This window comes from Phascolarctos cinereus, unplaced genomic scaffold, assembly GCF_003287225.1.
Source record: "Phascolarctos cinereus isolate Bilbo 61053 unplaced genomic scaffold, phaCin_HiC Scaffold_4;HRSCAF=312, whole genome shotgun sequence".
In the NCBI taxonomy this organism is placed as follows: domain Eukaryota; kingdom Metazoa; phylum Chordata; class Mammalia; order Diprotodontia; family Phascolarctidae; genus Phascolarctos; species Phascolarctos cinereus.
The window spans coordinates 136,235,833-136,251,746 of NW_027555847.1; the positions used below are offsets into that span (position 1 = coordinate 136,235,833).

The following is a 15,914-nucleotide window of genomic DNA, read 5'->3' on the forward strand; positions in this document are numbered from 1 at the left end:
TGAAGCTCAGGCTATACTTCTGACGGTAACAGATCCACAGACAGGGTGAACTAGGCAACCTCTCTACTACCCTCAGTCATCTCCAGAGAAAAAAAAAAAGCCAAATCACTGAACCTCGTGCTTCAGTAGTAGGGAATCCACTTCCCTTTATATCCATAGGTCTCTGTCCAGGACTAGTACTAAGACTCTTGGCAGCTACACCCTTGTGGGCCATCCTCCTGCCTTCATTAAAAAGAACAAGGAATGAGGTCAAACTTTGTGCCTCAGCAACAGAGAACTCCTCTCTTCCCCCTCCTAGGTCTGTAAGTTACTGACCAGAGCTGGGTCTAGGCCCCTTAGCAGCTGTACCTTTTCAGACAGAACCTCCTTCCTTCACCAGAGCAAGGGGTGGCAGTGAACCCCATAGCTCAGTAACAGGGAATTTACCTTCCCTGGTGTTTCTTAGATCAATATGCTGCTAGAGTAATACTAAGACACACTAATTGTCTGACACCTATGCACTAGCAGAAGGGAGGCCGCCCCATGACAGCCAAAGTGCCAATTATCAATACATTAGCAAACACAAAGATGCCAGTTGCTAGGATGAAGACTTGTTATTCAACAAAAACTCTAGGAAAACTGGAAAGCAATCTGACAGAAATGAGTTTTGAACTTGTAACTCACACCATAGACAAAGAAAAAGTTAAAATGGAGGCATGACATATAAATAAAACAGTGAATAAGGATAGAGATATCATCTGTGACTAAATAAGGATAAAGATAAAATGGAGCATTGTTATTGCATCAAATTTAAAATTTTTTTGTACAAATAAAACCAGTGTAGCTAAAATTAGAAGGAAAACAGTTAACTTGTGGAAGAGAATGTTGTGGCAACTTTTTTTCCTGGCAAAAGTCTTATTTTCAAGACATATGAGGAATTGATTCAAATTTATAATAAATTAGAACCTTCCCAATGGACAAGTAGGTCAAGCATATGAACAAGCAATTTTCAAAGGAAGAAGTCAAGCTATATATAGCCATTAGGAAAAATGCTCCAAATCACTAAAAATTAGGAGCACAAATTTAAGCAACTCTGAGGTTCTATTTTCTACCCATTAGACACACAAAAACAACAAATTTGTAAAATAGTAATTGTTGGAGGAGCTATGGTAAAAACAGACACAATTAATATAATGTGGATAGAGCTGTGAACTGGTCAAACCATTCTGAAAATCAATTTGGAAAATCAAATTAATTAAGCATACCACTACCAGACCTATATTCAAGTGTGATCGAAGGAAGAGGGAAGTTATTTATCATGGCTCTTTTTAATAGTGGCAAAGAATTAGAAATAAAGTAATTAAGGAATTGCTGAATGAATTATGATATATGTGTGTAACTGAATTTTTTACAATAGAAAAATTATTATAGGGATAGTTTCAGAGAAACCTTGGAATTCTTATAAAAGCTGAGAGAGGATGAACTGAGCAGAAGAAGGCGAGTAATTTATACTATAATAGCACTGTAAAAATAAACAACTTTGAAATTCATAGGAGCTAGCATCTAGGTAGTGTAGTAGATAGAGCATTGAACTTGGAGTCAGAAAAACCTCAGTTCAAATCCTGCCTCAGGCATTTCTGAGCTGTATGACAGTGTGTAAAATATGACTTCTCTTGGCTTCAGTGTTCTCTTCTATAGAATGAGCATTAATAACAACTATGTTACAGGGGTATTATGAGGATGAAATGAGCTAATACATGTGATATGATTTGCAAATGTTAAATTGGTAGCTACATGCACTTCTTTTCCAATGATTTTTCTTGATTTTCTTGTTTTTACATCACATTCTTCCTGTAGCCCAACCCTGATTCTCCTGACCCCTTCCAGAGAACCGTCTTTGAGATCCATTTCATAATTCTTTGTTCCAATTCCATAAAATAAATCTTAGGTAGTTTGGTTGGTATGGCACAGATTAAACAAATAAATTTAGGTAAGAATGTCATATTTATTTCATTGGCTCAGCTTACTCAAAAGTGATTAATATTTCTCCAATTATTTAGATCTATATGTAAAGAATTTTTTTTTAAATTTTTAGTTGTATTAATTTAGTTCTTGTATGTTTCTTGGTTGACAAACCTCCATGTATTTTATGCATTCTGTAATTATTCTGAAGGGACTCTTCCTAATGAGTTTTGTTGTTAATATAAAGAAATGCTGATAATTTGTGTGGGTTTATTTTATACCAAGTAAAGTTCAGGAAGTTGTTGTTTTGGTTAATCTTAGTTGAATCTCTAGCTTTCTCTGGGTAAACCATCATATCATCTGCAAAAAAATGGTAATTTTGTTTCCTCTTTCCCTATGATTATTCCCTCAAATTCTTCCTCTTATTGTTACAGCTAGTATTGCCAGCACGAGGTCAAATAGTAATAGTAACAATAGACATATTTGCTTTACCATTGATCTTATTGAAAAGGTCTTTTTTTTATTCCTTTACATATAATGCTAGTTTTAGATAGTTACTACTTATTATGTTAAAGAATATTGTGTTTGTTCTTATGCTTTCTTTAAAAAACAAAACCAGGAATGAGCATTTTATGTTGTCAAAAAGTTATTCTGTGTTTATTAATATTGTAATGATTTTATGGTTCTTGTTATTGATATAGTCTGTTGTGTGAATAGTTTTCCTAATATTCAACTATTCCTGCATTCCTGGTATAAATCCAACCTGGTCATGTACATAGTTGTTGTGATATGTTACTTTAGTCTCCTTCATATTTTATTTAAAATCGTTGCATCTTTGTGGTGGTGAAGAATTGGAAATTGAGGGGATACCCATCAACTAGGGAATGGTTGAACAAGTTGTGATATGAATGTAATGGAATACTATTGTGCTATGAGAAATGATAAGCGGGAGGATTTCAGAAAAACCTGGAAAAACTTAGATAAACTGTGTATGAAGTGAGCAGAACAGGAGAACATTATGTACAGCAACAGCATTATTGTGTAAAGATTAACTATGATAGACTTAGCTCTTCTTAGCAATACAATAATTCAAGACAATTCCAAGAGATCATGATGGAAAATGCTATCTACATACAAAGAAAGAGCTATAGAGTCTGAATGCCAATCAAAGCATAATATTTTCCCTTTGTTGTTGTTGTTTTTTTTCTTTCTCTTGGTTTTTCACTTTTGTTCTGATTCTTTTTTCACAACATGACTACTGTGGAAATATGTTTAACATGATTGTACATACATAACCTAAAAAAACTTGTTGTATCAACATACATTAGTAAATAGTGGTCTATAGATTTCACTCTTTCTTTTTGAGATATCAAGATCATATTTGCTTCACAGTAAGAATTTTTTAGAACTCCTTTTCTGATTTTTTTTCTCAAACAGATTGTGTAACGTTGGAATTAGCTGAGTTTTTTTTAATTTGACAGAATTTACTTTTAAATTAATTGAGTTTTTTTTCCTTTTGGTAGCTCTTTTTTTTTTCAGTTTGAGTTATTGAAGTCCTCTATTTTGTCAATCTGGCCATTTCATTACTTTTGTAAATATTTATACATTTCATTCAGATATCCAAGGGTTTGGGGGCATTAAATTGGGCAGAATTTTTTTCTAATAATTTCTTTTATTTCTTCTTCATTTGTTGTAAATTCATCTCTTTTGATATTGGTAATTTGACTTTTCTTTTTTTTTTTTAATCAAGTTAACAAGTAGTCTATCTAATTTATTGGCACTTTCAAAAGAATCTTTTATTTTATTTATTAATTCAATAGTTTTTTGCTTTCAATTTTGTTCATCTCTTCTTTGAGTCTCAGGATTTCTATTTTGCTAGGGACTTTTTAGTTCACTAATGTCTAGTAAGTTTAATTGCAGAACCAATTCACCAAATGTTCTTTCTCTCTTTTTTGTCCACAAAAATGTTTAAACATACAGATTTTCCCTTAAGTACTACTTTGGCTATATCCTCCAATTTTTAGTCTGTAGTCTATTGTTGTCATCATCTTTAATGAAATTATCTATTGTTGCTATGCTTGGTTCTTTGCCGCACCTATTTTTTAGGATTAAGCTATTTAGTCTCGAATTAATTAAATTGTTTAATTGTTTCTTGAATATATTTTATTGGTTTGTCATCAATAAAATATGTGCATACTATTTCTGATTTTCTGCTTTTGTTTGTGAGGGTTTTATGCCCCAAACAGTCAGTTTTTGTGAAGGTTCTATGCACAGCTAAGGAACATATATACTTCTTTCTATTCCAAATCAGTCATCACCAAAAGGTTTTCCTATCTAACTTTTCTAAAATTCTATTCAGGACTTCAGCTTCCTACTTATTTTTATTAAATTTATCTAGGTCTGAAAAGGGTAACTTGAGGTCTCTTAGTATCATTTTATTTTTTTTCTTCCTGTAACTCATTTAATGTTTCCTTTAGGTGTTAAGATTCTATGTTATTCAATGTAAATATATGCTTACTATTGGTGTTAATTCACTATCTAAGATACCTTTCAGCAAAATGTAGTTTCCCTGTTTCTCTTTTACTCAAGTTTATTTTTGCTATGGCCTAATCTACGAGCATGATTACTATCCTTGCCCTTTTTACTATAGCTTAAATATAATACATTTGGCTTCATTGTCTAATTTTAACTCTGCGTAAATTTATTTGTTCAAATGTATTTCTTTTTCTTTTTCTTTTTCTTTTTTTTGGCTAGGCAATGGGGTTAAGTGACTTGCCCGGGTCACACAGCTAGTAAGTGTTTTGTGTCTGAGGCCGGATTTGAACTCAGGTCCTCCTGACTCCAAGGCCAGTACTCTATCCACTGTGCCACCTAGCTGCCCCCAAATGTATTTCATTTTTAAAAGATATTGTCAGATTCTGTTTTCTAATCCATTCCACTATCCTTTCACATTTTATGGATGAGTTGAAAGCAAGCACATTCACAATTATGATCTTTAATTGTATATTTCCCTTCATCCTATTCTCTTACACTTTTCTTTCTCTTTGTTTCCCACCACTCTTTACAAAGAAGAGGGTGGTGAGTGAGAGTGTGCTCTGCACAGTTGAAGTATTTTTGCTTATGATTAATGCCTTCCTTAATATACCCTTCTTTTTATTCTCCTTCTTCTGCTCCCCTTTCCCCTTCTCTTTCCTTATAGAGTGAAATGTATCTCAGCATTGGTGTGTGTGTTTGTATATACAAATTTTGATAAGTTTAAATAAAAGTGAAGTTCAAGTGGGTCCCCTTTCCCTTCCTCCTTAGTTCCTGTAGTCTTCTACTGGCAAAACTCAATTAGATGATAGAATTTTCCCTATTTTTCCTCTACCTCCCCATTCTTCCACCCTTGGTATATTGCTTTTCCTCTTCCTTTCCTCTTTTAAGATCATCAAAATGTAACAAAACCACTCTTGGGTCTTCTGTCTTACAAGTCTACCTCTATAATCCCTGATGATATTAGGGTTCTGAGGGGAAATATTATTTCCCTCAATAAAAATGTAAATAGCTCATCTTTGTTTAATATTATTTCTCATTCATAGCTACCTTTTGATGTTCTCTTTACTATAATGTTTGTATTTCAAACTTTCTACTCAGCTCTGGCCTTTCCTTCAGAAATTCTTGGAAGTCCTCTATTTTATTAAAGATCCATTCACCCCCCCACCCCCATAGGATTAGACATGGCTTTTGTAGGTAAGTTGTTTTGGTTGTAAGCCTATGTCTTTTGGAATATTGCATTTGAAGTTCTCTACTTCTTTATAATTGTGGCTACTAAATCTTGTGTGCATCATGCTATTTAAATTCTTTCTGGCTGCTTGAAGTATTTTTTTTTCTTTGACTGGAAAGTTCTGAATGGTGACTATAATATTCCTAGGGGTTTTATGCGGGGGGGGGTTCTTTCAGGAGGACACTGGTACATTATTTTCTATATTCACTTTGCTATGTAGTTCTGAGATCTGGGCAGTTTTACGATTCCTTGAAATATGAAATATAGGCTCTTATTTTTTGGTCATGGTTTTTAGATAGCCCAATGATTCTTAAATTATGTCTCCCTGATCTATTTTCTAGGTCAGTTTTTTAAAATGAGTTACTTTACATATCCTATTATATTTCAGTCAATTTTCCTGGCTTTAATATTGCCTGTTGAATAATGGAGTTATTATCTACAATTTGGTCCATTTTAATTTTCAAAATACCTCTTGTACCAAGCTGTTAATTCTCTTTCCCAGTATTTCTTCTGTATCTCTCATTTCTTTTCTAATAATTTCCTCTAGAACTCTTATTTCATTTGTAAAGTAAATTTTAACTCTTTTTTTCTGCCAACTCAATTAATTTCTAGGAAAACTTTGTTTTCTTTTGAAGCTGTGCTTATAGATATTTTGAATTCATTCCTTTCTTTTGCGTTTATGTACTTGGTGTTATGATGAGATTAAGTTTTGGTTTGTTCATTTTCCTCAACTTTGAACTTTACTTTAGGGTCAAGCTCTGGAGGAAATGTCTGGGCCATGTTTGGTTCTATTTTATTTCTTATTGAGGCCTGCTGCTCCTTTCTCTAGGTATTGAATATGGTATTTTACAACACCTCAGGGACAACTCAAGCTAAGGACCTAGAAGTTTTCAGTGCACCTGCAAACGTTCTATTTCTGCATGCATTATTACGATGGCACCTTCCTACTCTCAGTTTTGCTAGTTCCTGACGTGGGGCTGGGTCTGAGCAACACAAACAACTGTGTGTTTGCCTCTTGTTGGAGACTCAAGAGACTGCTACTGGATTCAACCATCACCACATAGCAGGAAGTCACAAGGCTAAGAGCAACAGAACTTTGGGTTTCTCTTTGGGCTGAAGTTCCTGTTCTGGTTATTCTATTGTGGACTTCAGACTGTCCTTGAGATGAATCTGAGATCCTATTCTTTCGTCAGGGACAGAGTCACACAGCTGCTGCTCCTTTCCCTCCTCCTTGCTCAGTACAGAGCCTCAGTCTTGCAACCCTCACAACCCCCCTGGGTACCACCACTTGGTGCAAGTTCCTTATACACTGCACACTAATTCAGGACCCAACTCCATGGTATACATTTCTGAGCTACTAGTTGCCACCTGTTCATGGTCCTTATATAGCATGAGGTCACTCTGAGCTAGATCTGGGGCCTCTAGTACACAGATGGTGGCACTGTTTACTCTAAGCTCGATCTGTGATCTCTTCTTGTTTTATTGCACAACTCCAGGCCCTAATTCAGACCCTACACTGAAAGACTATGTATGACATGCTTGTGATGTCTGAGGAGCTTTCTGCCTATCTTTGTATGATAACCTGGGATGGAAAAATGACTCACTTTAGCCTTTTTTTCTTGGATTTCCCAATTAGGACTTGGGCAAGATCTTCGTGGAGGACTTGTGAAGGGAGCTGAATTGTACTACTTTCTCCTACTCTGTTACCTTGACTTATCTCTCCACAGAGTACTTTCCATGACTTCAGGACTATTACTGGACAAGCCTAATGTCAAGGACATGTTAGTGTAGGTAACAGTGGAGCTTAATGCAGGTAAAAGAAAAGCAAAAATTCAAAGGCAGGAAAAAAGCAAAGATAAATGTAATCCCCACCACCACCCTTGAAGAAATGACTAAATGTGAAGAAGGAAGAGCAAAAATTCTGGGATTTGTCTCCATTCCACTCCCACCCTCTTCCATAGGCAATAGAACTGAGTTCCATATCTTATTGAACTAGTCCATATGGTGAATAATGTCAAATCTTTTCACATAACATCATTTCTCTAGGCTAAACACCTTAAGTTTCTTCAACTGACCCTGATATATTATTATGGGGTAGGATAAGGGAACTGGGAAATCATGAGCTAACCAACACTCCACACTCCAAAAACACCATCCAGGGACTGCTTTGAGCAGACCTTGACATACAGTGTATTGCTCAGAGACCTAGATGTGGTTCCTTGTGAAAGAAGTTAGTTATTGAAGAAAGCTTCTTGGACAGTCCTTTAGTCACTTTCACGTAATCTTTTGCCTTCTCCAGTCTTAAATAGCTTTTGATTTTATAACACAAGGTCCCTCTTTCCCTACTGCTCTAAGACTCTCACACTCCAGGGCCAAGAAGGCCTATTCTTCCCAAGTAGCTTTCAATACACCAGAGTCATCCAAAGACCACACCACTGTACTGCAGAAATTTTATTAAGAAAAAAAAGAAGTCTTATTAAGAGGTTCAAAATATGCTTCTTTTTGGTTGCAATAATATATTCTATGTCCCTCCATCTCAATCATATCCCTTGAAAACAGGATTTCCAGGGTAATTCTCTGCAAATATGTGTGTGTTTAGATAGATACAGAGATATAGATACGTAGATATATTCTACATGTTTAATCCCTGCCTAAATGTCTGGTTTGTTTCAGGGTACAGGGACTTCCATTGAATTCTTTGATGGGTTATCACTTTCATCTACAGACTATGAGAATTCATGGTTGCAGGCAGGGCCTAAGGAATTTGGGGAATCATGATTGCAACTGAATACAAGGTAGTTTGCAGGGTAATCATTACGGCCAGGAACTTGATAATTTTAGGTATCAGGCTTATAAACAGGGCTTGAATAATTTGAATTATCACTGCTGTTAATTCCATTCTAGGGTGTCAGGGATAGGCAAAAATGGTAATGGCTATGGTTTGGATTACTACCCCCTTTTGGCTGGAGCATCAGAAGATTGTTTTTTAGTTTGGGACTCAAAAAGTTGTCCTCTGGATGCCTGTGCCATAAGTTGTTGCTTAGATGCCTGTTGACTAAGTAGTTGATTGGATGACTGTTTTCATGTTGTTTAAAAACCTGTTGCTGGCTGGATGCCTGTTCTTTAATGTGGGTTTTGTTGGTGCTTTTGTTGTCTTCATGGCTATCCCATCAAATGCAAGACCGGTTAAGCATGCCGAATCATAACGAGCAAAGATAGAAGTCAGTGCCTTCCCACCGTCTGTGGAGGAAGCGGTGAACTGATTTGGATCAACTCTGCCAACCTCAAGTCTCTTGCCTTTGTTCGTCATGAAGGTGAGTTGCTGGAGGCACCTCGTATTGCCATTGCTACCAGTCACTTGAACAATGAACTCATCTGTGCTTAGGACGACTTCCTTGAGAGAGCCCTTAGGACTACCGTACCTCAAGCTCCATTCAGTCCCATGCCATACTTGGATGCTAGGAGAGAAAACACATCAAATGTCCTGAGAATTGGTGCTAATCCATCATCCCTCACCTTTTAACAAAGATCATCAAAGCTCACAGTGCCCATTTACAACACTTCCCCACAAGTGGTTATCTAGCCTGTGCTTGAAAACCTCCAATGAAGGGACACTCACTCCTCCCAAGGTTTCTGAGTAGCAGAGACCTTTCTATTATCCTTCAGTCATGCTATGTGCATGACATCCCATAGCCTTGAGAAAATACTCTTCATCCCAGGCCAGAGCATGGAAGAATAAAAGCAGGATTGAATGTGGTAGATCTCCCTGTCCAGCTCCAAAGTCTAACATCACCATGCTCCCTATATGTGCAATTCTATGTATGTTTTAGTGAGAGAGAGCAGGATCAACGTGACATGACTGGTAGAGGTGGCACTGAGACCCTTCTAGGTGCTTAAGTGAATGTATGCATATAAATCACAAAGGTCATGAGAGAAGTTGCCTTCAGAACTACTCACCTGATGTTCCAACCCGGACATGGACTCCAGTGATTTCCTTCCCCTCTTAAGAAAAGACAAAATTGGAGCCTTCATCTACATGTCCAATGAAACCTTGGTTTTGGCTTTCTGAAAGAGAAAAAATGATACAGTACTATAGTAGCCAGCAAAACCTTCCCTCAGACTACCTTACCACCAGAAATATGCATGACAATTAAATGCAAGTCAGCACCATGGTCCTGGTGTGGAGATCAGAGGGGCTGTCTGTCAACAGGTTACTGAAGAGTCAGTCAGGCCTTGCACTAGGAGACAAGGACTTCTCCTTAACAAGATGCAAAGATGCCAACACCCCTCCTCCACAAATGTCTTCATTCTTGGCCAGTTTCCTGAATGACTCCAGTTATGCCCAAATATGGAAGTGACTTTTCCAAGACCCTTTGAACTGAGCTTCATACTTTCCCCTGGTACATCCCGGAACCTCTTTTTTTTTTTCATGAATTTGCAGGAGCCACCAGATCTATGAGCTTTTCCAGGGTGACTTATTGCTTCATCTGAACAGAATGGGGTCTAACACATTCAACCACACCTCCCACCCCCAAACCAGCCTGGTCTACTTTGCAGAATAATACAAAAAGATAATTCATGCCTGCTGTATACTTTTGGGGTGACCAGTCTGTCAGATGCAAAAGTACTTTGATTTTCAAAGTAATGGTGAAGACTTTATGTGACAGCTTTTTCTGTCTCTTATTTACATTGAGCAAGAAAGTGGAGATAGCTCTCCTATTGACTGATCACATAATTCTATGAGTGAAGCTTTCCAAACCTGTCTTATTTTCTCCTTTTTTTATATTCTCTTATCCTTTGGAAATATATTTATAACATTTTTAAAACTCTTTTCAAAAATTATTTCTTTATTTCTTCTTGGCATCCTAGTGGAACTTGTGCTCAAGATGTGTTTTTCTCTGAGGCTTTACTTGTAAAAATAAAGGGACTGGAAGGTTCCACACGGTATGCTCCTGGGTGGATTATGTCCCCAGTATCTATAGTTCTATCTGCCTCTCTGTCTTCCTATCCCATTCTGGGCTGGAAAAATAAATAATTCACTGTGATTATTTTTTTTTATTTCCCACTATGGCCTCAGTCCGATGTTTTCCAGGTCTTTGTGGAGTAGTTGTGAGGGTACTGCTTGGTATGTTATACTGCTTCCCCCAGCTAGGTTGCACAGTGGATAGAGCATTGGCCTTGGAATCAGGAAGATTCATTGTCATGAGTTGAAATCTGGCCTTAGACATTTATTAGCTATGTGACCCTGGGCAAGTTACTTAACCGTGTCTGCCTCAGCTACTCATCTGTAAAAAGTGACCTGGATAAGGAAATGGCAAACCACTCTACTATCTTTGCTAAGAAAACCCCAAAATGGATTCACAAAGAGTCAAACACAACCAAAATGACTGACTACAACAACCACGGTATTGTGACTTTTCTCTCTTTTCCATTGTAAATATTAGAAAATATTCTTGACTGGTTTTGAGTGTATGGGGAAAAAGATATGAAGGGAAAGAAAACGCCAGAATCAGCTATCCAGTTATGAAACCATCAGCTGAAGAAACACAAAAAGTAATTCAGGAGCAGATAAAAGGTTGTAGAATTGAGAAAGGAAGATGTCTTAGTGTGAGTTGGTGAAGTCCTTTGGATTGTGGCCCAAGGAAGCTGACTCAATTTGGCAAGACCTAAAGCCTAGGGTTGTAGCCTTTACAGAGAGGTAAGAGAGCTGTAGGGCCATGGGTCTCAAGCACTGAAGGTTCTGAAGGTCCAGCCTGTAGGTTTCAAAGGGAACTGACTAACTAATAAGATTTTTCATGATTTTGAATGGCCAACTCACTCTAAAACCTGGCACTTGAAAACAGTGATCTTCTCCCAACTAAACCTTCTTTTTTACATGTAGAACATTCCTAATGCATTTAACCAATGAAATGGTTCTTAGTCACTCACCATTTTCCCATCTCCTTCAAGAGAGTCAAAAGGAGTCTTATGAGGGGGTGGAAGCCCAAGATTGAAGGATGAAGGTAGGTCTTAGGCCAGTCTTAGAACACTGTAAACTGACTCTGACTTGAGCCTTGTTCTGGGAATCCAAGCAGGACATTCACATTAAAGGTAGAGATGGGAGAAGACTTATGTTGGACTCCATTGGCTGAACCTCCAAGGAAGGCAAGTGACAGGATTAGCAGCAGCATCTAAAAAAAGGAGACCAAATAAATGGTAGGGGGCTGGAGGAGGGCAGAATAATTTACCCTGAGCCCTTGGGAAAGGTGTAACCATATTACTTCTCTACCCCCCCCAACCCCTCACCCCACAAGGCAGAGTCCTATTGTGAATTCCAGGGCAGAGGAATTTTAAAAACCAGAGCTTTCATCTAGGTGATCTAGTAGAGAAGAGCCAACCAGTGTCTGATTTCGCTCAACTTCTCTTCATCTCCTAAGATGTTGGGTTCTGGCTTTAGACATTGGGCAGAAGCCCAACAGGCTCCACCTCTTGTCCAGTACAACACTAGGGATTACCTAGACTTTCCTTACCTTGTAAACCTGGATGGACAGTGTTTGTCTTCCTTACTTTGTAGGCTAGACACACCAAAGAAACACAGGGTGACCTGATCCTTTCTGTTCTGGCACTGGTCACAGGCTGATTCTGCACAACCACCCCTCCCTTCACTCCTTTTGTCTCTTAGGGGACAGCTGGCCTTAAGAGAAGAAGAAGTCTGGGGCTTAGGGCCTGACCATCCTCATTCTATAGCCTGAGGACAGTAGGAGGCCACTTAGTACTAAATAGGATGCTCATTCAGGCCATTCAACATGCAGTTATTAAGTGACTTATGTGCATGCATGAAGCATTACAACTTAGGGCAGGAGAGATAAACCATTCAAGTAATCCATCCTCTTGGTAGAGAAATAGAAGTTTACAAGGGAAAATAGTGAAATACACTCTTGGAAGGGGAGAATTGCCCTCATAAAGGAATCCAGAGCAAGCTTTATAGTTAGTAATTGCCTAACTCCTCCCTTCTGGATCAGGATTGGTCCTAATCCTTCTGGGTTACAATCTTCCTTATATGCCTCACCTCTAACATACATTATGTGCCTAGAATGGTGTTATCACTGTGCCACCCCCCCCACCCACTCCTGATGGAGAAGTTAGCCTGTCTGTGCTGATTTCTTTCTGCTTATGTGGGAACTTAACTCTTCCATTTCTCACAAAAAGAATACTGAAGTTGGAACCCAAAACTCTCCTTTCAAAACCAAAGTCAGAGATTCAGAGTTTAGTGACTATCTCCACTGTTTTCACTTAACTATGTTCCTTCTCAACATTGAGAATGAAGGTAAGGGTGGAGAGGCTATCATATCTAGAAACAATAACAGAGGGCATAATTAATACTATTGTAACATTGACTGGTTAGAAGACCTCAACATGCTCTGCTGGTCCAATCCTCTGGGTGAAAAAGGCTGAAAAGCCTGCTTCCAGAGACAGGATGACATGGAATTGAAATGCCTTGCATAGTTTAGGAGAGTATGTGCAGTAGTCATTCTGTCACTGGGTGACATCTGCAAGCCATGTGATAAAGAGGAGTCTTTTCACTCAAAAAGCGTTCCCTGAAGGCCAGCTACATCAGAGGCACTATACTAAGAACCAGAGGTGTAAACAAAGCAAAATTCATGTTTTCTGCCCCACTAAGCTCACATTCTAATGGGAGAGACAATATGAAAACAGGTGCATTCAAATAGGCAGTAGCCCCCTTTTGTGAAGGTTCTTTTCAGGCTGCTGACATCAGAGAAGAATCAAAAGGTGCATACCAACACAAGGGGGAATGGGGGCCAGGCCTACTCTTAACTAGGGCTTGCCTGAAGGTGACAGCACATGACCCTGCTGTTGGCTTCTGTCTTTGTTGAGTCCATTCTTCTCCACTTCTGGAAATCAGGTAACACAGCAGATAGAATGCTGGAACTGAAGTCAGAAAGACCTGAGTTCAAATCCAGCCTCAGACACTTACTAGCTGTGTGACCCTAGACAAGCCACTTCACCTCTGTTGCCTCTGTTTCCTCAGCCTTAAATGAGGATCATAATAGCACCTATCTCCCAGGATCATTGTAAGGATCAAATGATTTTATCTTCGTAAAGTGCTTGGCACAGTGCCTGGTACATAAGTACTAGATAAATGTTCCTTGTTTTATTATTACAGCTATTCTAGGGAAGGAGAACAGGATCTGGAGATTGTAAACTTCAAAGAGTCAGGATAAAGAGAACTAGGAAGTCCACCAGGGGAGGAACTTAGGCATGGTTTTCTTGACCACCCAATCCAACATCAATGTCCCCAAAGAATTACCTTGGAGACACAATCTGGCATGGCTAAAAGACTGATTCATCCAGATGATTTATATTTGGATGTGATCTTGGTGAGACTTATACTGTGGAGAAAATGTATTAAGTCTGAGCCCACAGTCCCCAGGGGTTGAAGAGGTATGGGTGAGAATGTGCCTATCAGATGTTAGAGGGAAAATACATCTATTCTTTCTATGTCTACAAAGTAAATATCCCTTTGTTAAAGGTAATTGATATTATCAGTTAAATGAAACTAAAATCTTAGTCATTGGCAACTTACCATGAGGATGGGGGAGGTTGGGCATGGGGAATATAGAAGAACCCAGGTTTGACCCAATGGCATTAAAGAAAGATATGCACAACTCCCCTCAAGGGCACCCTCTAGAATCTCGAAGTGGAATTATAGACAATCTTCCTCTGGAACAGTGAGGACAGAGCTCAACATTAGATTATTAAACAAAGTTTAGGTGAAATAGTAGCTCCATATCTCATTCATCAAGCCCAATGACTGTGAAACTGAGGAGAATTGGAAAGCTGAGAGGAATAGGACCCACTTGTCCAATCATCAAGCACTTGAACTTCTTATGGGAATGTTTTATTTCCTTTTATGACTTGGGACTCAGGTCAATTCTCCCTGCAAATTTTGGTTAATTAAAACCTGTCTTAATATTAACCTCACCTAACCAAAACCTGTATCATGGAATGTGAAGATTTACTTAGAGCCTAAGACATTCCTTAGATAATGTGGTGGGTGAACGATGAAATGACTGAGGAAACAAAAGTTCAATCTTCCAAGTGTATGGATTTATTAAGCAATGCATGCCAATTGCCAAAAAAAAAATGTGGAATAGACCCCTTCCTCAGTTTAGGGATGGACCACAATACAGCGGAAGACAGACTTTTATACTTTAAAAAGAATTATAAAATGAAACAATAAAACATTAGATAGTCTAATTTCTAATTGGATGAAAGATTAGGGACTTTCCAAATTGGGACAGGAAGAGCAAAGTGGTACAATTCCCTGAATTAAAAAAAGAAGTATCCCATTCCTCCCAAGCATCTGTAAACAATCAAAGGGATGTTCAGGGAAGGCTCAGATTTCTAGTGTGAGGGCTTAAGGGCTTGCCAAGCAAGCCCTTTTCAGGGTTGCTCATCCACCTTTAATGTCCACCTTCACCCAATTCACCTATGGCTCCTAGAAGCTGTAGCATAAGCAGTGATTACACTCAGTAAACTACTTCAGCAGACAGGCTAAATCAGGTTAAGTGTAACCAACAGGCCCTCAAACCTGTTGGTGAGTTAGAGAGATGTCTACCCCAACCATGTGAAGACTTCACCCCAGCAGAACAGGCAGATGAGAACAATTTGTTCAAATTGTCATGAAGGGGGTCAAAGCAGATGCTGTGGAGCTTGGTCAGACATCTAAGACTCCATAGTCAATCACTGCAACCTGGACCATCACCAGTCATCCTGACTTTCGTCTTGCCACTGTACTTCAATGACTCTGGAAGAGAGAGTGAGGCTGACAATTTTTGCAATTCTAGCTCACTTAAATCCAACTCATGAGCAGGTCAAGACACCACCTGTGATGTCATTGGTCCTCTTCAAAATGAAGAATGAACATAACAAAATCAAAGGAACATGGAAACAATAACTGATTGATCAGTACAGGGCCAGTTGTCAAAAAGACATATGAGTTGTTTGAGATGTACAAATTGTTAAAAAACAAACAAACAAACAAACCAAAAAAACAACCTCACATTAATCTTTGGGTCTGACTGGGTGTCTGGTCAGCATAACACAGGTCCTTAGTTAAGGATCTGTAAGGAGCAGGTAAAGATGGTCCACCTTCTGAGCTACGTAGGGCTAGGTTCAAACAATGAAATAAGATTTTCGCCCATTTGAG

The 15,914-nt window shown here is 38.4% G+C and overlaps 1 protein-coding gene across 1 annotated transcript in view; it reads right to left on the reverse strand.

Moving 5' to 3' along the window:
- LOC110221829 (A-kinase anchor protein 17A-like) overlaps positions 1-15,914 on the reverse strand; it is a 132,567-nt gene that overhangs the window by 115,569 nt on the left and 1,084 nt on the right. Inside the window, 1 exon segment of the mRNA XM_078151711.1 lies at positions 8,942-9,162. Coding sequence (XP_078007837.1) covers positions 8,942-9,162 — 221 coding nt within the window.